The sequence below is a fragment of the Branchiostoma lanceolatum genome, chromosome 15, assembly GCF_035083965.1.
Source record: "Branchiostoma lanceolatum isolate klBraLanc5 chromosome 15, klBraLanc5.hap2, whole genome shotgun sequence".
Taxonomy (NCBI): Eukaryota; Metazoa; Chordata; class Leptocardii; order Amphioxiformes; family Branchiostomatidae; genus Branchiostoma; species Branchiostoma lanceolatum.
In genome coordinates, this window is record NC_089736.1 from 13558253 (window position 1) to 13582545 (window position 24293).

At 39.4% G+C, this 24293-nt stretch overlaps 1 protein-coding gene across 1 annotated transcript in view; it reads left to right on the forward strand.

Moving 5' to 3' along the window:
- LOC136420270 (calcitonin receptor-like) overlaps positions 1 to 18065 on the forward strand; it is a 31532-nt gene extending 13467 nt beyond the window's left edge. Inside the window, exons 3-11 of the mRNA XM_066407120.1 lie at positions 1243 to 1343; positions 4001 to 4101; positions 4494 to 4626; positions 6290 to 6446; positions 8689 to 8819; positions 10464 to 10552; positions 12707 to 12842; positions 13732 to 13773; positions 17799 to 18065. Coding sequence (XP_066263217.1) covers positions 1243 to 1343; positions 4001 to 4101; positions 4494 to 4626; positions 6290 to 6446; positions 8689 to 8819; positions 10464 to 10552; positions 12707 to 12842; positions 13732 to 13773; positions 17799 to 17927 — 1019 coding nt within the window. The 3' untranslated portion in view covers positions 17928 to 18065. The remainder of the gene's footprint in view (positions 1 to 1242; positions 1344 to 4000; positions 4102 to 4493; positions 4627 to 6289; positions 6447 to 8688; positions 8820 to 10463; positions 10553 to 12706; positions 12843 to 13731; positions 13774 to 17798) is intronic.
- Positions 18066 to 24293: the final 6228 nt, after the last annotated feature.

Below are 24293 nucleotides of genomic sequence, written 5' to 3' on the forward strand. Positions count from 1 at the left end.
ACATATGGATTTTAAACGAAGGTTGTCGCCTGTAATAACTATATTTCGTCTGAGTGACACATTTGCAGCTAAGTGGTTAGTATAATATTTGGTTTGACGTCGAAATTTGGCAAGTTTGATTCAGTTTTCGTATGAGTAACATATCGCCGATTTGTAATGTCAAGAAGGTCAACCTAAGAGCAATGGGAGGCTTGAACTAAATGGAGGGCACTTGAAAAGGTCAAACAAGAAGACAAATGTGGTATTCTAAATTTGACAGGACTAAGTCGGCTAAAAGGAAAGTTTTGATAACTAAGTAAGAAAAAATACGACATGTTAGGCACTTCTAAGAAACGTTCTAGATCGTTCTTAGAAGTTCATGTAAAGGTACCAGGATGCAATATACATTTCATTGAAACTTTTCAGCAGTAAATGGACACTACATAAGTTTCTCAATTTGCAAGGTCGCGGGTTAAAACTCCGGTCGAGTGATACCAAATCCTTTGAAAATGGTACATACATTTGTAAGTGCTTTTTCTGCTTAACACTTTTAAACAGAGTGCGATAGTTGAATACGATGCGGTGCTTACATAACTAAGTGGCCCAAAGGCTGTAAGCACATAAATTTAGTACTACGTATATTTGTTTTGTGGTCGTGGACATAAAAGGCATCCAGAGCATTTTAGGAAGCTTCAAAAATGGAAATATTCTCTTTGCTGTAATATTTATGAACACATTGAATGCCACTGTTGACCAAATTTGCGTGCGGATTTATTTTTAATAAAAAGTTCTCAAAAGCGGCACATAAGCAACATGGTGATCTTTAGTTTCACGCGCCTAGTGTAAGTAGACCGATACTATAGCCCCGCCAAAACGTAGAAATGCAAAATCAAAACATAAAAATGTAGATATTTGACGGACACGCAGTCACACCCTCATTGGTCGGACAGTCTGCAGGATCAGTTTATTAGGGCTTGGATTTTTTTATCAGTTCTCACCACACAACGACATCGTATCGTTGCTCCTTTAATGTTTATGTGTAATGGTAAAGTTTCATTGAAACATACTATGTGTATGAATGACTACAAATTGTATTTTACTTTCATGTTTTAAGCCTGATAAAAAGCTATGGATGCCTTTATAAAAGAGCGACTATATTACTGTGGCAGCTTTTACCAATAATGTGACAACTGTGTTCGCATGTTTCAATATCTGTAACATATGATATTACTCTAAGTGATAACCCTTTGTGTTGTTGTAAAGAGCTGCTCGCCTATCGCGTGTGTAATGAGGGAGGGGAGTGGGAGTTGGGCAACTGGACAAACTACACCGCCTGCATCGACTACCCAATCTCACCGGTACCGGTAAGGCATGGTTTACTACTACACCTATATTTAAACAATACCAAGGGGTCCCCAGAAAGTGCGAAACGGAACGAAATTGAACAAAATAGAACGAACTAAAACGACATTATGTAGCATTATGAAATACCAGTGGATAGCGAAAAAAAGGAACGATGTTACATCCACAGTAGACAGGACGTTGTTTTCAAAATTATAAAATAGATTCAAGAAATAAAAGACGTTACAGCTTTGTATTTACCACTCACCTCAGTATTCAAAATGATCCCAGATCCGGTCTACTGTGAATGTTACATTGTATTACATTTCATATGTCAATTATTGTATATATTCTACCAGTACGCTTACATAGAGCTGCATATATTATATAAAGATTATTGTGTATCTGTCCATAATGCGCCGTTATAACATTAATGGGACCTCTATTGATATAAACAGTTTCCGGAGTGTTTGAAAAGTATATATAGTAACGAGATCACAATTTGACAATTTCGGGTCACAAAGTACACCATATATCCCTATGTAAATTAAAAGCTGTGTTGCTAAAAAATGAAAGTTTATAATAATAATAACAGGTTTATTGATTCGTTCATTGATCTCTAAAATACATGTGAAAAAATCTAAACTCAAATTCAAACGACTAGTACTATTCAAAATCTAAATCAAAGCAACTAGTGCTATACAAGCACATAGTACTGTACAAGATGATATAAGAGATGCTGTAGCAAGAAAAAAACTTAATTGAATAAAGGAATTTAAGAAACCAAATACAGGAATTCTCATCGTACACGTAATAAACTACGCACAAAAAGTTTGGAAACTTTATTTTGGTTGATCATATTTCCGTTGTTTCTTGATCAATTTCAATGCATTATATATCGTTGGAAAGCCTGTGTAATTTCCTTTCCTATGATACCCAGCTCATTATAGTTGCAATCTCATTGAGCAAGCACCAGGCCTGCTTACGCGAGTGGGTTGTAGGAAAAAAGTGCCCAAATTGCCATGCTAGTGTCAAACACTCAGCGCAGCGCCAAACCCATTTGTGGTGGTGTTGTCCACATCGTGAATGGAACTGTGTGGAGAAATGTTATGTTCACAGCTACAGATAAGAGTAGATTTATTTAGACTGTTGGATGGGTAGATGAATGTGTGGGCAACGAGGAGAACCCTACGCTGACTGTTGTACAGATAGACTGACTGATTGTCAGTTTGTTGGAGTAAGTGTCATAGTGTGGGGCAGTACAACGTTAACTGCCAGAGGAAAAACCAGGCTAATCATCCTAAGCAACCTCGATGTGTCAAGACATAGAGACACCTTTCTCAATCCAGTCACATTTCCAAGATACTTACCTCTGCAATATGCAAGATCTGCAAGATGATGGTGCACGTCCATACAGAATGAGAGCCATTTCAGACCACCTCCAGGATGCAGGAATACAGAGAATAGAATGGCCGTCCTGCAGCCCAGATCTCAACACAATTGAACACAGCCTCAGACTCTGTGATCACTGATCAGCTTGGGCGAGCTGTGCATGCAAGAATGATCAACAAAACAACACTGGTCGACCTGCGACGACTCCTTGTGGAAGAATAGCCAGGGGCCGCGTAACAAAACTGGTGACAAGCATGAGGAGGATGTGCCGGGCTGTGGTGACAGTGCATGGCTGGTGTATTTAGTATTAAGCCACCTTCATTATAACTGAGGCTCCTTTACGCATTTTTTTTTTGTTTGGATGAAGACTATCCTTGGCTTTCATATTAATGTGTTTTGTTGATTTGAGTTTCATATTACCCTCGTACAAAAGCCATGTGCTACCAGCAGAAGAAAAAATACTGAATTGAGCGTTTGACATTAGTAGGGTAATCTGGGCACTTTTTTCCTGTGACCTGCTCGTATAAGCAGGTCTGGTGCCTGTTGCATTAATTTACAACCATATCAAGTTTGAAATCATGGGAAAGAAAATCACACAAGCTGTGTAATGATATATAAATCATTGAAATTGATTAAGAAACAATGGAGATATGATCGACCAAAGTTAAGTTTCCAAACTTTTTGTGCTGAGTTTAAAAGAAGTAAAAAGGTTTATCATCATACTGTTAACTAGATAACTGACATCGGGAGATGTTATCAGGTGTATGTATTCAATAGATGAGTGAACTATGGAATGGGGCTCTTTTATAGCGGTTTGTTTTCGCCAATGGAAAAAAAAATTGGCGGGCACCTTTAAGATTTCTAGCGTGGGTTTCCGATCGGGTTGGGGGTAACCAACTCCTAAAGATTACTAAGTAAAGATTTGGCAAATCATTGCAAACTTTGAAACTTTGAAACTTTATTCAATGTTTACAACATCGCAGGTTGAGACAGCCTGAATTGCGTTGCAATTCACAATTCTTACAGCAACAACAGGTCATCATTTCATAATAAGATTAAATGTTGAAATTACACAGTATCACAGATCGAAGGTACAAATGACACGAATCATCTCAAATCTGCTACCAATCTAAGAGAACATCGTATACATACGACCTGACCGAAGGCTAATTGCAAGTACATGTAACACGAAGAGAAGGATCATACATTGTAACATGTGACTACTCTAGTCTAAATTAATGACACTAAGTTCTAACATATTGGTTTATAATGTACCTTCCAATTTCAGGACGTGCCATTGTTGTTTGCGGTGAGGGATATCTACTTTGTCGGTTCCAGTATCTCATTGGTTCTGCTTGCAGCAACCTTCTTCATATTCTGCTACTTCAGGTAAAACCACATGACTTGGCAGTATGTGAGAAACCTTCATCTAATGAAGACGGGAAACGTTGATATTAAAGTGTACAGGATATACTAAGAAATCGCTACCTTATTTAAAAGAAGTCCTTGCAGGGTTGTTCTATTGATTAAACTTCACATCCGTTTGCATATTGCACAATTGCAATCTAAGAACGTTTGACAATTGTTCATATTGAAACATTACAATGTAACAACTATTAGTGGTATGCCCATTGCGCAATTGCAATATAAGCATAATTGATTGCCTACTTTTCTGCGATGTCAAACGTTTTCTTGCAAATATATTTTTCTTGCAAATATATTTCTGAATGGTGGAATGGCATATTTGCATTGTGGGGTAACATGTGATTATTATTTTACAGGCGACTTCAGTGTGACCGCATCAAAATACACAAACATCTGGTCCTGTCGCTTATCCTCCGCTTCATCGTTCTTATCGTTCTGCTGCAACCATATCTGGGCCTCAGCGGCTACGACAACTCTTACCTGAACTCGGTACGTTTTTTTCTATACATAAACTTGTCACACGTGAATAGTTTTAACAGTGGGTAAATCAATTCAACACAGATGTCTAAGTAACAAAAATCCCTTTGATATGGTGGCAGAAAATATACCGTTTGGGGAAAAAAAGTAGGTCATGGCACTTAATTTTAACGGTGGGAACAAACGTTACTGTCTCAAGTATTAGTGATTAAATATTTGCGATGACGAAATTTTACCTGTGACCGTTAAATCAACTAAAATCAAGTTACAGTTAATAAATCAAGAATTACAGTATTTTTTTTTCCCTCCTCGACGTTTCGGCAACCTTTTTCTGTCTTTATCAGTTTAAAATAACCATGTGCGAACAGTAGAAAAAAAAAAACTGACAGGAAAAATTTACTATAATCTAAAAATTCAATTTACTGAAAAAAATAGGTTGTCGAAACATCCGTAGAGAAGAAAATCATGGCTGTGTACCTATGACAACTATGTTGAATTAAATTCTCCATATCAAACCCACCAATTCGCCACGTCCTTACGCATTAGTGATATATGGGGATCCCTTAAGGGGTTCGTCATTTCATAGTAATCATCGTTATCGGGAAGACAAGGTTTTAGACAGATCTTTATTGAAGGCAGTTTCAGCCGGAATCATGGTCTCCACATCTGACATGTAAGTGTTGCCGTTGGTGCTAATGCAAAAACGTCATTTTCCACCGCAGAAAGGATCTTTATCTGTGACTCTCCACGTTTTTCTCCGAAATCCTAGTCGTAAATCTAAACAGCCTGCATGATATAGGCAACATTACACATTTTTCAGCGATTTTCTTGGAAATCTTTGCCTCAATCTTCCAGAATGTCTTCGTAATCTTAGAAGTGATCTTGAAGGCTTATCTTGGTCGTAAATTTGGATGCCGTTTCTCATAGCGTCGTCTTATATGTATTCTCAAAGGCTAGTCTTAAGTACCTTATCAGTGTAAGTTTAAAATTATGCTAGCTACTGACATGTCAAGACTACATACATTAGTGTCTCTAGTTATGGAACATCCATCTCTATGCAGTATGGCAGAAGTTAATTTTGCTTCCGAATCGCAGCATCTTTTTTAGCGTACAGATAGTTTACCTTTACTCTGATCATTTTGAATAAGATTATATTAGATAAACTTTTAATCTGATTCATTTTGAATAAACACATTTACCATTAGCATTTTACTTACACTTGTTTCCAATTTAGATTTAGTTTTCGTTTTATTTCGGAGCACTTTACAGATATGACTTGCGACCGAAATTGCATCTTATGGGTAATTTGCCTCGTTTCCAAACTATTTATGAACCTGTTGAGATCCCCAATTTACTCCTTATGAACACTTACACAAGTCTAGATGTTTTTTTAATCATCACTTATAATTTCTTCAACCGTTTTCTCTTTTATTCACGTTTTTATAACTTCATTCATATATCTCAAGAGTTTACAGTGATGATTTCCTGTCTTATTTGGCTGTTAAGGATAATGTACCTACTTTTCATATTGGCTCCACCAAATTACACTGGCTCCATGATGTTTAATTCTCATCATGCCGATGGAGTAATTTATGTTGGACAGGAGTTTCGCCATTTTGGTTTTGACATAATTTGCACCATATTTGTTTTCAATATCCTTTCTTTCCCTCCACAGCCGTTCATTTGCCGGAGTATGCTTGTCCTGTCCCAGTACTTCGGCATGACTAACGTGTTCTGGATGCTAATAGAGGGCCTATTCCTGTACATGCGCTGTGTGGTGGCCGTCTTCCACTACATATCCAGCCTCACGGTCTTCTACATAATCGGATGGGGTCAGTTTTAAAGGCAACCAAAGCAATGTTAGGGCCAAAAAATTGAATTAAAAAATGCTGAAATCTTTATGGTAGTGACTTTCAATAACATTGTTTAGCATATTTGCGTAATGCATACATTTTTCGGATTTTAAAACCCGCGCAAAATCGTGCCGTATGATGATCCCCTTCGTTTCGCGAGCCTCCAAAAACCCTAGCGACGATTTTCAGTAAGTTCACACATGACAACGACGTCGAATTTTTGCATGATGCACGTGGCTGTACATTGCGATAGTGTTGTTTAGTATAATCATGTATAGAAATGACTACACAAATTGACTTTTAAAATTTCGATTTTCGGGCCCTAATATTGCTTTGGTTGCATTTAATATTAAGAATTATTCAGGATATGTGGCTGTATAATTTTAGTCTAGAGACTATGTAAAGACCAGATTGTGATGGACACTGGGTTAAACATGCTGGAAGCAGAGGCTAGGACTTCTTGGATCATCATCATCATCATCATCATCATCATCATCATCATAACCATCATCACCATCATCACCATCATCACCATCATCACCATCATCACCATCATCATCACCATCAACATCACCATCATCATCATCATCATCATCATCATCATCATCATCATCATCATCATCATCATCATCATCATCATCATCATCATCATCATCATCATCATCATCGTCGCCGCTTTATCTGTCGACGATGCGGGCCACCACTTCTTTCCACGCACTTCTGTTTAAAGGAGTCCTAAACTCCAGAAGGCGGTGTTATTTTCCACTAGATTATGTATCAATCAATACATAATCAACCGACTTTTTACAGAATTCTGCTTGTGGTAAATTTTACCAGGTGTGTCTTTTAAAGAAATGTGATACTCACTAAACCCATGCAGACCCTACCCATGTTTTCCCTATGCGTAAACATACATGATAAATCGTGGATATTTCCGGCATTAATTAGGGTGTCTAAGCACAATAAGAAGTCCTATTGTTAATAAGATATAAAAGAACACATAGCAAGACGAGTTTTTCTTAACCCCCATGACATTGTTTTTGTAATCTAAATTAGAGGTCCACCTGGGGAATTCGGTAGAATACCGAGTGGTTTTCGATGTGCACGGGACTAGTGGGTACTTTATCGGCTACTGTAAAAAGTATTCATTTCTACTTCCTAAAATCATCATCTATTGGAAAAAACTCCCCCCCCCCATATCGAGTTTAGGACTCCTTTAAAGCTTAGCTTATTAACCTAATTGATAGGACAGGAGGTAGAGATCAAGTTTCAAGAGTTTGGGGAACAGTGTCTGGATGAAAGTCAAGCAAGCTAACAGTCTGTCAAATTTGCAAAGATACTACATCTAACAAAGACGAATAATAAACTCATGTCCTGCACAGCCGTTACCGCATTCTAGAATGCAAATAAAAGAACCGGATAAGGTTTCAAATCTTCAGATGATTCAAACAGCATCTGCTTCATACTGAAATGTGAGTGACACTCATTCAGTCACTCATGTGAAAGAGCGGATGCTGTCTGAAACATCTGAACGTTGAAGGACCTTCTCCATCTTACAACATACATAGTGACTTCTAGTGCACCGGTACTGGTTTGAGTTACTGTGTATGTTGTATCATTCAACTTGCCTGTATTAAAGGAAACCCAAGCAATATTAGGGTACGAAAATAGGAGCTTGAAAGTAAATCTATTTAGTCATTTCTATACATGATTGGTTCAAACAACACTATCACAATGTATAGCGACGTCCATCATGCAAAAATACGACGTCGTTGTGATGTGAGAACTCACTGAAAATTGTCGCCAGGGTTTTCGCGAAACTAAGGGAATCATCGTACATCGTACGGCGCGTTTTTGCGCGGTTGTAAATTGTTCAAAGTATGAAATTATCACGCATATTTGCTTAAAAGTGTTTAGTGAATGTCAATGCCATAAATATTTCAGCATTTTTTTCTTTATTTCCATACTTAAGACCCTTATATTGCTTTGGTTGCCTTTAAGAATCATCTACCATGATTGCTGTTGATCAAATATTTCCATGAACATAATGTATATGTGGTGTTCTAGGGACGGATATGATGCCGTCGGATCAGTGTATTCTATAATCGAAATTATTAAATGTGCAAATTTTCTTCAATTCCCCAAATAGGGCAATTGCATTCCATAATAGAATGCTTATCATTTAATAAAATAATAACAATATGCTTTTTGTTTCGCCCAGTTGTCCCAGTATGTTTCGTAGCGGCGTGGACCATTGTCATGGCGCTGTATGATGACCACCCCTGCTGGCTGGACTACAGTGAGCTGCCGTATGCATGGATCGTCTCAGGACCTATCGTCCTGGCTCTCCTGGTATGAGACCCAAAACGTTTATGACACGTGAATCAATCAAAAGTTTCTCTCATGATCTTAAAATCAAGTTTCTGTTGTCCGTAAACTCCGAAGAGAACTAAGTTTCCTGTCTATTCACAAAATGAGCAGACATGTTAGAGGATAGTCGTGCGCACGTAACGAATGAGGAAAAGTGTGTGTGTGTGTGTGGGGGGGGGGGGTAAGGTCGATAGCCAATGAGGGAAGGCGTTAAGGATGAGGGGACATCCGCCCAATTTGCGTCCGACAGGAAACGTGAACTTGACCCTATAACAACTTATAATGCACGAAATGAGTTGTCCATTCAGACAAATACATCCGAATTTCACTTAGCTTACAGACAAGGAAAAGACTATTCTTCATTTAACTACCAAACACCCACAGATTATAGAAAAGGTGGGACATTACTTCTTCCATTTCTTACAAAAGAGAAGTCACAACCTTCACTAGTAATTAACAATTCCTTTATTCATAATAGAGTTTAGCCGGTTTTATACCAATTGTGTACCCTTTTCTTTTATCTATGTTATTTGCAATTAGCCTTTCGGGAGAAATTTGCAATACACTTATCATCATAAATGTGTTGAATTGGTAAAATTTATAATACCACTGAGCTTCTTCAAAAGACACTTAATCCACACAAGATCAAAACTGAAGTACTTTTCTGAAAGGATTACTTCCAGAAAGCAGTACTAGTCTCTGGTGGACTCTTAAAAACACCAGGTATCTAAGGTAGTTGACCTGCAGTGATAGCTACAGCCGTTTCTGATTACCACGTTATTAGAGGAACATCCACTATTCTATCTATGACAGCGGATTCAGTTAGAACATTGGTTTGCCTCGAAGAGCATTGGCACGCTAGAAATTAATTTGTTTTATTAAATAGCTACAGGTGGCTGAACCAAAATTATCTCTGCTATTTTTATCATGTTATTAGATTACTGAATTTCTCGCTACTCCAAGCATAGCATCAAAACAAGATTTAAAGGTTAAAACATTTTTTTCCGTAGCATAGCGTGGAATTTCTTGCCAACAATCACAGTAGGGGCATTCTCATTAAAATTGTTTTCATGAACACCTTAAGCTAGATGTGCATTGGTTAGGCATGACATGTCGTTAGCTCTGACCACCTCGCGTGCCTTTGATGCTGATGTGTCATGCTCAAAGGCATTTGCACCGGCTATATATAGAGATACAGATGGCATTGTATTTAGTATGGATACTGTTCAGAATCAAAACCTCATGTAACGATTTCTACGATGAAACTGATCATCTTGCCTGAAAAAAGTATTTTCACGAATGAAATTAGATGTTTAACCCTTTAATTTCTTTATCTAATTTCGGTCATCATTTTCGCCGCTTTTGTATATGTGTCTGTAGATACGTATACAGACCGTATCCAACTGGCAAAAGGAGTTTTTACTACAACCGGTTGCAAAAAAACTTATTTTGCATGTTGGATACGGCCATTGCAACCTTTGGATCTGCTTGAAGATAGCACTGTACCCCCTTCGGGCTGCATCCAATCTAAACATACTGTTTTCTAATCGTTTCTATAGACATGATGTATTAAGTTTAACTACTCATATACGCTTTATACACTTTTATTTTTCTTTCTTCTTGCAGGTGAACCTCTACGTTCTTCTGCACATCTTGGCAGTTCTAGTCACCAAACTGAACGCAGATCAGAGAGTTCCCAACTACTCAGAACATTTGTAAGCCTTTTATTTACAATCCACTGTTTTGTCTTTTTACATGTGATCTGTTATGATAATGTCTTAATCAAAAAAAAAATATTATTAATTTATTCCATAGATTCCAGTTAGGATCACATTGAGTATTTGTAAAGCAATAACCAAATCGTTTCTTTTGTACAGATGCAAACAAGAAACAATAGTTCTATATCAGTTTGTATTTAATTTTAAGGTAGAGTGGATGAATTCCCCAAGCTAACCGACATCTTTCACACCGTAGTCTTTCCTCAGTTAGACCTCTGGAACCGCAAAGCTCCCATAAAAGGTAACCAAAGCAATAACAGAGCCCGAAATATGGAAATGAAAAATCTGAAATCGTTATGGTAGTGACATTCATTAATACTATTAGCACATTTACGTTTACGTAATAACTTCACACTTTGAGCAAAAACGCGCAAAACGTACGATGATTCCCTACGTTTTGCGGCCTACAAAAACCCCGTTTAAAATTTTCATTGACTTCTCACACTACAAAGACATCGTATTTTTATATGATGGACATCACTATACATTATGTTAGTGTTGCTTGAACTAATCATGTATAGAAATTACCAAATAAATTGACTTTTAAAATCTGATTTTCGGGCCCTAATATTGCTTGGGTTACCTTGAAGAACTTTCATTCAGCCTGTAAGCATCATCAGTATGAAATCAATTACATACTTGTGCGCCCCCAAGGGTTAAACATTTGCATCTAATCTGTAACTTTCTAACAGGAGGTTGGCGTCGATAGCAAAGTAGTTAGGCTAGAGAACAGGGTATCGGAAAAAAAGCTCTTTCCTCCAATAACAAGTCACGGTTGATTAGCAACCTATTGCCCCTACAGCATCTAGAAGGATATAAGAAATAAATTTCACCTCCTTTAAGATGAACATTTAGCTCTTCCCATTTCGACCATGAAAAAAATGCAGAAAAAGGAGAACTTTATTGCGCAACAATTGTAACGGGTACAAAATATGGCAATTTTTCATATTCATTATAAACTGTCCTTATTACAAGAAGTTACATTATTACATGACAGTTGAACTATTGCTAATATCTAACAAATTGAAAGAGCTTATCTACTTAATGAGTTACAGTCAAGACAATCTATCTACTATATCATGATACTGAAACTCAAAATCAGCACAATGTATGTTGATAATAGTATGTTGCATAGCGCTGTCTTGTTTTTGCATAGAGATGTACATAAACATTGGCCCTTCATACTGAACAGGGCATGCTCGTTGGTTAGTGAGTCAATCTGACGAGGACCTCTTAAGTCATCCATTATTGGGTTGGGCCGCATGTGTCCTCATGTGGGTCGCATGTGTCCTCATGTGGGTCGCATATGTCCTCATGTGGGTCGCATGTGTTCTCATGTGGGTCGCATGTATCCTCATGTGGGTCGCATGTGTTCTCATGTGGGTCGCATGTGTCCTAATGTGGGTCGCATATGTCCTAATGTGGGTCGCATGTGTTCTCATGTGGGTCGCATGTATCCTCATGTGGGTCGCTTGTGTCCTCATGTGGGTCGCATGTGTTCTCATGTGGGTCGCATGTGTCCTCATGTTGGTCACATGTGTTCTCATGTGGGTCGCGTGTGTCCTCACGTGGGTCGCATGTGTCTTCATGTGGGTCGCATGTGTTCTCATGTGGGTCGCATGTGTCCTCATGTGGGTCGCATGTGTCCTAATGTGGGTCGCATATGTCCTAATGTGGGTCGCATGTGTTCTCATATGGGTCGCATGTATCCTCATGTGGGTCGCATGTGTCCTCATGTGGGTCGCATGTGTTCTCATGTGGGTCGCATGTGTCCTCATGTGGGTCGCATGTGGCTATAGAGTCCAATTTTGGCCTTGAACCTCCGTCCACAATGCTCACATTGGATCAGTGTTGTGTTCTGTTTCGGGTTGGCTTCCCGTTCCTTCCTGGCTCTCCTTTTCTGCTAGGCGGCAGTTTTCCTAGCTTCTTCACATGTGATGGCGCCATCTCGGACTGCACGTCGCCACAGTAGTCGATCCTTGGCATCTTTTTCCGATGTGTCAGGGAATGATAATATCATATTGAATATCTCTGTCTTGGTATGTAGTAATTTGTTTTTCAAATGTGCACAACTTCATCCCGATCTGCTAGGAAAGCCCTGAAGGCCCTCTTCGTGCTGTTGCCGCTTCTCGGACTGACCAACGTGCTGTTCTTCGTCAATCCGAAAGACGGCGGAATAGGGGAAATCATCTTCCAAGTCTTCAACGCAGTGATACAGGCTTCACAGGTATTATATTAGATTATATCATAGACAGTGGCGTCGTTGTGTAACATTAGAGCGCTTTGACTAGAATCCAGGGGCCCTGTATTGGAATCCCTCTTCATCCCACCGATGTAGTATTGCCCTTTGCTAAGCACTTTAAACGGCTTTCTTAACTCCACCGAGGTGTAAAAATGGGTACCTGAATTCCGTAGGGGAGGTACAAGGTGGTTGAAGGAGAGTGCAGGGCTCTGCTTTCCAATACCATGCCCTGGACACAGTTGATAACAACCTACTTCCCCTACGGCCTTAGGCTGGGTACCAGACTATGGCCGCTAATTCTTCGGCCAGGGAAGCAAATTGCTCCGCCCCCACAGTTAGTACACGGGCCCCTAATTAATAACAGAGATTGGCTGCCAAGAGAGACCAGGTGCAAACTCCATATCTCGTATGATGTTCTCCCCAGCCCAAAAGGGGTTATTGTCTAGCGCGAGCGGTCGGTATCCAGGCTACTACGGCCCCAAAAAGGACTACATTTATGTTCTATACAATCGATATGAGTGAGAGGGCAACGTTGTTGTTGTGTCGATCAAGTGGTCGACCGCTTTGTAGCCTGTGTACTTTACATCAACGATAGCAATCATATATGTTATTGTATTCTGAATGTGTTTATTGAGTAGTGAAGTCAATGCAACAAACAGTAATTTAGTATGCAAGACCATGATGTACTTCCATATTGAACTTAGCTACCAAATCGTCCTCCTTGAAGGTGTAACCTTTAATATAAATATAACAATAAAATGCAATCATGCAATTCAATACCTTTTACAGGTCTCAAGGACGATATTTGTCTCTAGGATTTGTTTCAGGAGATATTTTGCAAGCTTAAACTATGATTAATATCAATATTTTGCAGGGAATCTTTGTTTCCATGATCTACTGCTTCACAAATGCGGAGGTAAGGCACTATCTTTTTTTTTTAAATTTACGACTAAGCGGTTTTCAGCATAAACGGAAAAGGCACAAGTTTATGTTAAACTAGTATTTCAGTAACAAGGTAGGAGTGCAAATTCACATTTAAACAATATTCCAGCACCGACGGCAAATTACGGGTGCAAGTTTAACCAATATTTCTGCACCAAGAAAAGGAAAAGAAATTACGTTTAGCCGGGTTTCTGACGTGAAGCGAGAACGAACCATTTCCAACGTAGTCCCAGACAGTTGCCATAGTTACTAAGCTATCTGTCTGACTCTCCTGCGGGTGGTCTCTGTCAGTCTGTACACGAGGCATTTACTCATTGTAGCGCCAGACCCTTAGCAGGCCGCACACACGTGCTCTAAGTCCAATCCCGCGAACAGAACGCTTGACAATTCGGACTACTTCTGCGAACAGAGTACTTGACAACTCGGACTACTTCTGCCGGGATCCGCCTTTCTCACTGCTCAATCTCGTGAACTGAAACCTTGACATTCCGGTCTACTGGAACAACTTGCCGGCCCGACATCACCGTGCCCTCCAGTGCCGCATTCCGGCCCGGGAGACATCACCGTGCCCTGCAGACCCGCTACTGACTACGCGGTGAGTTCTATCTTTTGAGTCAAATGGACGACGGTCATAGATCGGTCCTCATCTCTGGACACTCGTTCATTAGACGATTAGAGGCTTTTATTTGTGCAAGAACTACGACTCAGGCCGGTCGTGCGGTTTCGCGGGATTTTTGGTTATCAAGGGCCTGCGTGGACTTCCATAGCATTCCAGGCTGCAACATTCCACGCTATAGGTCTCGTCTACTGCCCTACATCCGAGATTTTCCGTATGATATAGTTTATGTAGAGCTTGGCGTCGTTGACTTGTCAAACCGGGCATTAAGCCCTGAGCTTGTAGCCCAAAACCTCGCCAGCCTGGCGTTTTCCCTTCAAAACATCCAGGCAGTACAATCTGTCATATTAGGCGCACCCCTATGCCGACCAGTGAACCCACCTAACATGCCTGACTTTCCTACGCGCCTCCAGAAATTCTCGGACATATTGCCCGACGGAATACATCTGTCCGACATGGGAAATCTACAATACTACAAAAGTATCCGGGGGATTTTAGATCGCAAGCTGAAATGTATCTAAGAATGTTCCGTCCCAAAATTTTCTTTCCCTTGTAGTACGGCACAATTAGTGCCCGATTGGCCTGTTACTTATACCCTCTTGTGGAAACATATCAAGCATTCAAGCCTCTCCACGCGCGGTCTGGCTGCCGGTCTACCACGCAGTTAGGCGTGTATATTGGCCGGGTTCTGGGCATAAGACTTTTGGCAATGTATCCCAGACAATTTCTGTCTTACCCCATGCGTCGCACGTGTTGATGCTGTACCATTGTTTGTTGTGCACCAGAATATAAGGTTGTATATACCGCCAAACACTTGTGGTCTCTGTGGTTGATTAAGTGTGAACTAGCTAAGACAAGCTGGAAGTCAGAAAGCCATTTGCCCGGCAAAACTGCATGGCAAAGCCGGGTTTCTGACGTGAAGCGAGAACGAACCATTTCCCACGTAGTCCCAGACAGTTGCCATAGTTACTAAGCTATCTGTCTGACTCTCCTGCGGGTGGTCTCTGTCAGTCTGTACACGAGGCATTTACTCATTGTAGCGCCAGACCCTTAGCAGGCCGCACACACGTGCTCTAAGTCCAATCCCGCGAACAGAACGCTTGACAACCCACCCGCCCACTCCGTTAAATCGCCTAGGCAATTATACAGTTACGAAATCGTTTTTTCTTACTGTACATACCTTCCTGGTCACGAGTTTGGCTTTTATAAAGCAGTTTCTTTAGCTGTCGTCCGCTATATCAAACAGACTCACAGCTACGCTGCCCTCTGTTTCCGTATTGTACATATTTTCCTGACCACTTGTTTGGCTGGTTGTGGTACAACTGCAGTGACGTATTTTGTATATTTTCCTGACCACACGTTTGGCTGGTTGTGGCCGGTTCTTCATGCACCACCATACAATTGTGGTGACATAGTTCCCACATTGTCTATATATATATATATTCCTGACCACACGTTTGGCTTGTTGTGGCCAGTTTCTTTATGCGCCGTCTGTTAAACCCCACAGACGCTCATACAATTGCGGTGACACAGTTCCCGCATTGTATATATGTTTTCCTGACCACACGTTCGGCTGGTTGTGGCCAGTGTCTTTATGCGCCGTCTGTTAAATCCCACAGGCGCTCATACAATTGCGGTGACATAGTTCCCGCATTGTATATATATATTTTCCTGACCACACGTTTGGCTTGTTGTGACCAGTTTCTTTATGCGCCGTCTGTTAAACCCCACAGACACTCACACAGTGGTGGTGACATAGTTCCCGCATTGTGTACAATATTCCAGCACCGACGGCAAATTACGGGTGCAAGTTTAACCAATATTTCTGCACCAAGAAAAGGAAAAGAAATTACGTTTAACTTATTTTTCAGTCCTGGGGAAATGGTAGGGAATTACGCTTAAGCAGTATTCAAGCATCAGGAAATTGTACGCGTTTGACTTTAACGATACCTTATCACCAATAAGTATACTAAATGTCATCGAAATAACAAAATTGTCTCTACGAATACTTAAAGGATAAGGGTGAGCTTTATATATATATTGCGCTGTAGCATATAAAAACAGTGAAGGAAGATCTATCATTTTTACAAAGTTTTGAAAAGCTTCCAAAATCATATTCAGTTGTTGTTGAATGAGTAACTGTTATTTGGCGTATCGTATTACCTGGATGTCAAACCTTCCTCGACCTTCCTTATTTTTCATCAAAACAGAACAATTTGCAGCAGATTTCTATTAAAGATGTTCTTCATGGAATTGTTGAGTTTTACCACATTGGTCGAATCCGACAGCTTTCTTTCTTCGCTTTGTAACTGTCAAGTCATATCATGTCTACCCCTTCCCTTTTCTTACAGTATTGGCGTCACCATACGGTTAACAACAATTATATTTATCCGGGGCATTACGGATCACTGGGTGGTACCCACAGATGACGCACTCAAGCGCCACATTTGGGCATCCATTGGTACTTTAACAACGTCAGAGAATCCACACACAAAGTACATAACACCTATGGGCCCCTCTCCTGCTGGATTCCATACGGCTACTAATGCTGTGGATTTATCTACATGGGTATCAGTCATGTATCATGCTCAGGCCTTGGAAAAAAAAAATGTGCATCCCGTTATGATTATATTTGACTAAAAAGATTGTGCTCTGTAGAAAGAGAAGTGTCTTTTTTTTAGCTTTCAGCCGAAGCGATACAACAAATTCAATACACTTCAACATTGCAAAACTGGAATGCGTTGGTATTTTAAAATCACACTGTATTTCTGCAGATAAAAACTGTAAACGCGCAGACCTGTATATCAATAAACTAAACAAAGAAGTACGGTGTGTACCGAGTGTGAAATACAAAAATTGTGCAATAGAATATACACAAATTTTGGGATTTTCTTTTGTAAATTTTTATAACTTACAAATAGATGTCAGATTGAATATTTATATTTTGCTAGCGGCCGATGAAAGAAAAAGGCAAGGGTCGGTCGGGTAACATGAGAGACAATACGTTAGGCCTTATATGGATGAGAATGGTGCGCGACAAAAAATTTGTCCGTTTCCAAAACATATATTTGACCATACTGTCAATCTTACAAAGCAGCTTCCATAAAGAAAATATAAATATATGCTAATTGAAAAAATTGAATCATTCAAGTCAATTCCAAAGTCAAAGAGAAAGATCTAAAAGAACAGAAAATTTATTTGTGGAACCCTCCTGACAGCTTGAAAATCATTACGATGGCACCTTTTCATTACAAAAAGCTTTTTATTCACACATTCGCATCAGCTTTAGGATTCCGTAAGGATGCCGTTCACATAAGCGAATTAACATGGTCTTAGAGTACGTTGCCATGATATATCACCTGTTCTTTGTTCCGGATGAACAGGTTCAGACGGTGATACGTGACAAGCTGGCGGTGATCCAGATGAAGCAAAGCGTTTACAACAACGGTGGCAACAGCGCCAAGAAAACGGACAACTGTACCGTCTGTACCCATGGAGGAACCCGCGTGTAATTCAAACATCAGTATTAAAGAAGACTCGGTGTTTTCACTATGAGATGTTTTAGCTCGACGTCAAACGCTCGTTCTCATTCAAATGTACACATGTTGTAACTTCCGTTACCGTTTGAAGTAAGACATTCCTGATATTAATATTTACCACATAGAAGGTGCCGAAATTGCGGTTTTTATGACAACTCAAAACTTTTCTGGCTTTAAAAAACGACAGTTTGGTACCTTACATGTGGCATATCATAATGTCAGAAAATTCAAACGGTAACGAAAGTTACTAAATGTGTACATTTAAATGAGAAAGAGCGAGAAACGAATAAGCATAAAATCAACCTCTGGCATTTTGTGGGACTGTGGGCAACTGAACATTTGTAAAGGTTAGCATTTCTACAAAGAGGTCAAAGCAAATATGCCTTTTATCTTAATGTTCAAAAATTAATAGTGACGCGACTATTGCATGTGATAGGATAACATCATAACATTTACACATAAAATTCATCTCCAACAGTTTTGTAGGGTTCTGAAGGTGGTGCCATTATGTAAACCTGTCGTTTTATAGGCAGAGCGATTCTAGAATGAATTCAAAGCAAGTCCGGTGATGAAAATGGAAGTAAATTATCTCCAAAACATTTATCTGGCAGTAATATTTTAGTAACAAGATGAAAAACTCAAAATTATATTGGATATCTCATTTGGATTTATTTTTTACTGTAAATATTATAAAACTATTTGAACAAAGTCGTATTTTTAATGAAGATATGATGTTTGCAATATCGTGCATTCAATACAGATTACATGTGATTGTAACACAGAATCGTAGTCAAGTCAAGTTTATTGCACAACAATTGCATCAGGTACAACGCATGACAAATAACACGGAATATACGGAATACCTAATATAGTATACTGTACTAGTGTACTAATCTAACATTATTAACATGTCAGTGCCATTTATCCATGTGATAGTATCATGCACATACCCAAGTGTTTCCCGACGTCACAATTAATCTCTTCGTGTGGGTCTGTAATTTATCTAATTAAATGCACTGTATGTTTATAGAAATTATAACAGTCCCGACTAGCTGACTGTCATGATTTGAGTGATTAAAATGGTTTCCTTTGATGAAAAGGTTTCCCCTTACCAGTATCCTTATAAATGTTTTGATTTTCATTTTCTATATTATATTCTTATTGGTGTCCGTCATTATCTTCAAGATTAACTGATTAGTACTAAGTAGCAATGACGAGCAGCGCCAGCAGACAAGATCTCTTAATGTGAGTCTTTATAGTACCATCTTATACAGGATGTATTTTATTAAAAACGATGTCCTGACTAAGGAAGATTATGTCAGAGATTACTGATTGTAGACAATTACTTATCGGCAATAATTTACAGCTCTAGCAGACAATATCTCTTCATGTCAGTATGTAAAAGTTGTGTATGATGAATGTTACTAATTTGAGAGAGAGAGAAACTAGATTTCTTTACTCATACGGAGTCCCCTCGTATGTACCATTTGATAGGTATTTATTTTAAAACCTTCTCAGTGATTTTCCAAACATTAACTGTAAAGAAAAAAACATAATCGACAATGATTTGCGGCACTAGCAGGCAAATTCTCTTCTTGTGATTATGTACATCATTACCTGTATTTGATGTATACTTATCAATCATGATAACCAAAGTGATTCGAAAGTGGTTTTCTTCACTTGAGAGGTTGTTTCTTCGTCAGTATCCTTTAAAAAGTTGTAAATTTGTATCCATGTTTTAAGTATTTAATGTTCCATGTGCATTTATGTCAGTCATTATTCACATTAACATTATATGTGAAACTATCAGCAACAATTCGTAGCACTAGTAGACACGTAAGGATACATATGTCATTGTACTTATTTTTGAATGGAAGCTAGTGCTGTGAATATATTGTTACCTTTCTATCGTAAAAACAATCGTGATCGGAGGTATAGAAAATTATGCCAATTGTTTCCCAAACAGGGCTCGAAATGGAAACTATGTGCACTGGTGCACCCAACCAAAAAATAGGCACACAAAGAATTTTAGGTGCACCACATAAAATAAAAGTTGAATGTCAGCGAAATACATTTACAAAGTATAACACTCTTAAGAACTAAGCTACTGAAAAAAATTCAGACAAGTAATGCATAAAATAAAGTATTCCTTTTTTTATACTTTCAGTATATTCTGTATACTAGTGTTCAATAGTACCTTTACCTATAGCATACCAAAAAAGCTAGGTGCGCTGGTTCACCCACAGTCCAAATATTGGTGCACAGGAGTGCACATGCACACAATATTTCGAGCCCTGCCTAAAGACCTGACGGATTGTAAATGACATGAAATGTTGTGTTCGCAGTGTGAAAATTGTGTACTAGGCACACAGGGTGCAATGCTGACAGATAGTCTTTATCGTCTGGCTTGATGATTTGTGATACTGTGGAGAACGCGAACATAAAACCACGGCAACCATTTGAAATTTTTAAAGGCAACCTAAGCAATATTAGGGCGTTGAAAGTCGTATTTTTTTCCAAATTAATTGTTTTTGTCTTTTCTATCCATAGTAAGTTGATATAACACTACCCCATTGCATATTGGCCATCATGGAGCAAAGATGCGATGACGTTGTGTGGTGGAGACTCATTGAATATCTGAGCACTTTGAGGCCTGCCATCATTTCAAATCTTCCGAACATGAGCGAGTCTGACTGATAAGTCCCGATTGCGGCCGGAAGTTACCGAAAATTGTCGACGGAAAACGGTTACGGCTGGATTCTGGGCTGGTTTTTGGGTGGTACCAACGAATAAGATACTTCTTTTGTGTCTCGTTTCCACGCACTTTTTAAACACCCAACGTGTAAAAAAATGATAGAAATGTGCTTATACGGGGAAGTGAATGTCAGTTTTATATATATTGCTCTTTCCGGAATATTTCAAGTTTTATCCCGTGAAATCGCTTTGGGCAGATTTAATGACAGACGCACGGAAAAATTCAAAGCTTAGCGGAATTCTGGGACATCACATCAATAAAGGGAATGTCAATAATCAAGAAGTTGTAAAAGTACTGTACATAAAGTATGCATGATATTCAGGCATTGTGTATGACTTATGAATTTTGTTACGTGCATATCAATGTATCAGTGGTGGAGGAAATATGTAATAAAAAAAGACATTTGGTCTTCTGATCTTGTGAATTTTGGGTGTGTTCATATCTGGCAATACAATGTGGTGTAAGAGTAAAAACCATGCTAACGGAATAACAACATCATCAAACAATATAACTTCATTATAACAAAGAAGTCAAGTTTATCCCAGCATTGATTTTGGTTGTGAGTTTAGCCTTAGCTCTAGTCCGAAGGTTTACAGATAAATATTAGGTTTATAGGGAAACCCTTTTTTTTTCCTTCAACAAAACCAAGGTTACAATTTTATGCCATTTCCTTTCGGAACTTCCAACACTTACTGACAGCACCAGCAAGTGCACTGTGGTCTTCTTCCGAAATGCGTATGGACTGACGTCATATAGGGTGTCTCCAGTGTAAATCTAAATTACTACTACTGCGAAATAAATGCCCCTACACTGCTTCGCGCTTTTTAGTATACCTTAGGTGAGTGAAGTGCGTCAAATGCACTCATTAGTACGTCTTGATTGGACACACTCTAGTTTATTTTGGGTCTCAATTCGAGTTTGCACACCCTCAATTCCAGCGACCGTCTTTTCCAGGAAATACTCCTGAGCCAAAAAAACTGGGTATGGGAATGAATGATATCCCTATAGCTATAAGAAAACGCGAGTTTCGGTTTCTTCAACCTCTGTAATTTTAGAGGTAAAAAGTATTTCCCCGTCAAAAACGAGGCTCAAATTTTGTAATTTTGCGTGGAACTAAACACATCGCCAGAATCTTTGACACAAAAATGACTGCTAGTGTCAAAAAGAGAAAACTTTAAGGTATAATCAAGCTAATTATAAAGAAAATCCTACCACTGAGATTGTCACAATAACCCGACACGCGAGGTAATGCAACACGGCCAACAGAACGCAACAAAGGTCAATCTGGGTCAAAGGGGCAGTTTACCTTCAACTTGGTTGGTTATCCGGACATAAGGCTCGGACCAAAACGCAATTTTCACCAAAAACACACCAATTCATACGCGTTTCAGCCATGCTAGTATTCAATATCAGTTCGAAGCACATTATGAGAGATGTGAACTCAAACTCAGACCCTCAAAATTCTTTCGTCAATTTTTTGTCGCGCACTACCACGGAAGAATTGGTGCGTGAACCGTTGAGGCGGTTTACCGGGTACGCAATACAAACAAACAGAACAAACTTTAAGGAGAAATTCAAACTCTACAACTGGATAAATATTCGGAGATTTATCCAGTTGTAGAGTTTGAATTTCTCCTTATATATTGTTTACCTGGATGTCTAACCTTCACAAACGTAAACAGAACAAACATTATTGTGGCGTGGTAGGTTGGGGTTTTTTTTAAACAAAAAATCTGATCGTACTTTGGGATGTAGGGTCGCGCCATGGAGGCTAACCTTAACCCTAACTCGACCCAAACCCCCATGGCTAGTTCTTATCATGAACCAGTCCCAAGCCCTAATTATAACTTCACGCAGGCGTATTACCCCGCAAAGCAGAAATCTGATGGAGCCGAAATTTGGCGTCAACCCTGTGATGACTTCCTCACTCAGCCCCTGGTGTTAGACCCAACATAGTCATGCGACTAAGATTTGAATCACACAAATAAACCGTCTATAAGTTAAGCCTATCTACATACCAACATTGCATACCCTGTGCTTTACAGCCAGATACATTCATCAATAACAGTTCAAACAACGGTATATGAGCCATCATAACAACGTTACCCCTAGCCCCAACAGTTGAACGTTATCTCCAACCCTGTGAGTAATAATGTCTGACGTTGGCGGAATCATAAAATAGCGGGACGTAGAGACTAGGCATTTTCACAGCCATTTTCAACATGGTAAGATGTCGTCAGGAAAAGGAAAGAAAAATATATTAACCACAAAGTTAAATCAAGGTCAGAGGACCTTTGCAAACTTGCACCTTTGTAACTTGATCCTTTCAATTCGACTTCCATTTCCGCTATGACCACTACACTGTGTCGGTATTGTCGGTATTGGTTTATTGCACAAAGCATATGGCAGCCTAATGGCTGAATTGCACGCTCAGTTACATAATATTACTGCAACACTTAAAACAATTAACTGTAAACATCACAGCACTAACATTACTCTATAGTACGCAACAAATTTGAAATCGCTCTAGGCGTAGTTTTACTTACTTCGAAGATGTAACGTTAATAATTATTAAAACGTATCATATAGGAAAAAAAAGTGCTAGCAACAAGTGCCCAGTCAGTTCACAACAAGGGAAGTTTCTATATATTTTCGGTAACAATCTGTGAAATCAGTAGAAAGTTCTGTTACAATTTTAGTTTAAGTTGAGGTGCTAGATATTCGGTGCGTGGTCTACTTGGAGTCGTTACTGTAGTAAAGTCTTATGGCTCGTGGAATGAAGGACATTTAATGTCTTTTGCTTCTGCTGAGCGTTGATTGGTGGCGTCTTCCCCTGCGGAGGTTGTAGTGGTTGTCTGAGGGGGTAGTCATGAATGCCCAGAGAGGTGAAGTGCTGTCCTGCAGGATGTTTTCAAGTGTTCTCCGGGTAGCACTCTCGCGTCTACTTGCTAGGGAAGGAAGTGAGTCAGCAGGTAGCCCAATGATTCTGAGACAGCGATTTTGGATTGACTGTAGTGAGTCAGATAGGTGTTTGGGTAGTCCGCCCCACACCGGACTAGCATACTCAAGGGTCGGTCTGATTAACGTGAGGTAAATCTGCGTTAGGACCTCTACAGAGAGCCCCGCCTTCTTAGCGACACTAAGATAATACATTTTTGGTCGAGCCCTGTTCATCATGTACTCAACGTGATCGTCCCAGGTCAGTTCGGCAGAGATGTGAACCCCGAGTAGTTTGAAGGTGGTGACTCTTTGGATCTCCAAATGCCCTGTGACCCTTATACTGTGACCCCTACACTGTGACCCTTACACTGTGACCCCTGCACCTCCAAGTGTCATCAAGATTTTCTCCACTTTAGTTATGAAGTTTTGTCTTTTTGTATCGACGGATGAAGGGAACTTTCAGTCGGACGTTTCTGTCACTTTACTTATTTGATGAACTCAAAATGTACGTTATAGAGACCAAAGAGTGTCGCTGAAAATATCGTGTTGGTGTGGTAATATGTAATATGTCGGTGTTGCCGCTCTTCATTCCTTAAAATCGTTGAGATAGCTCTCCCAGCCACCATCCAGCTTTTGCAGTCAGT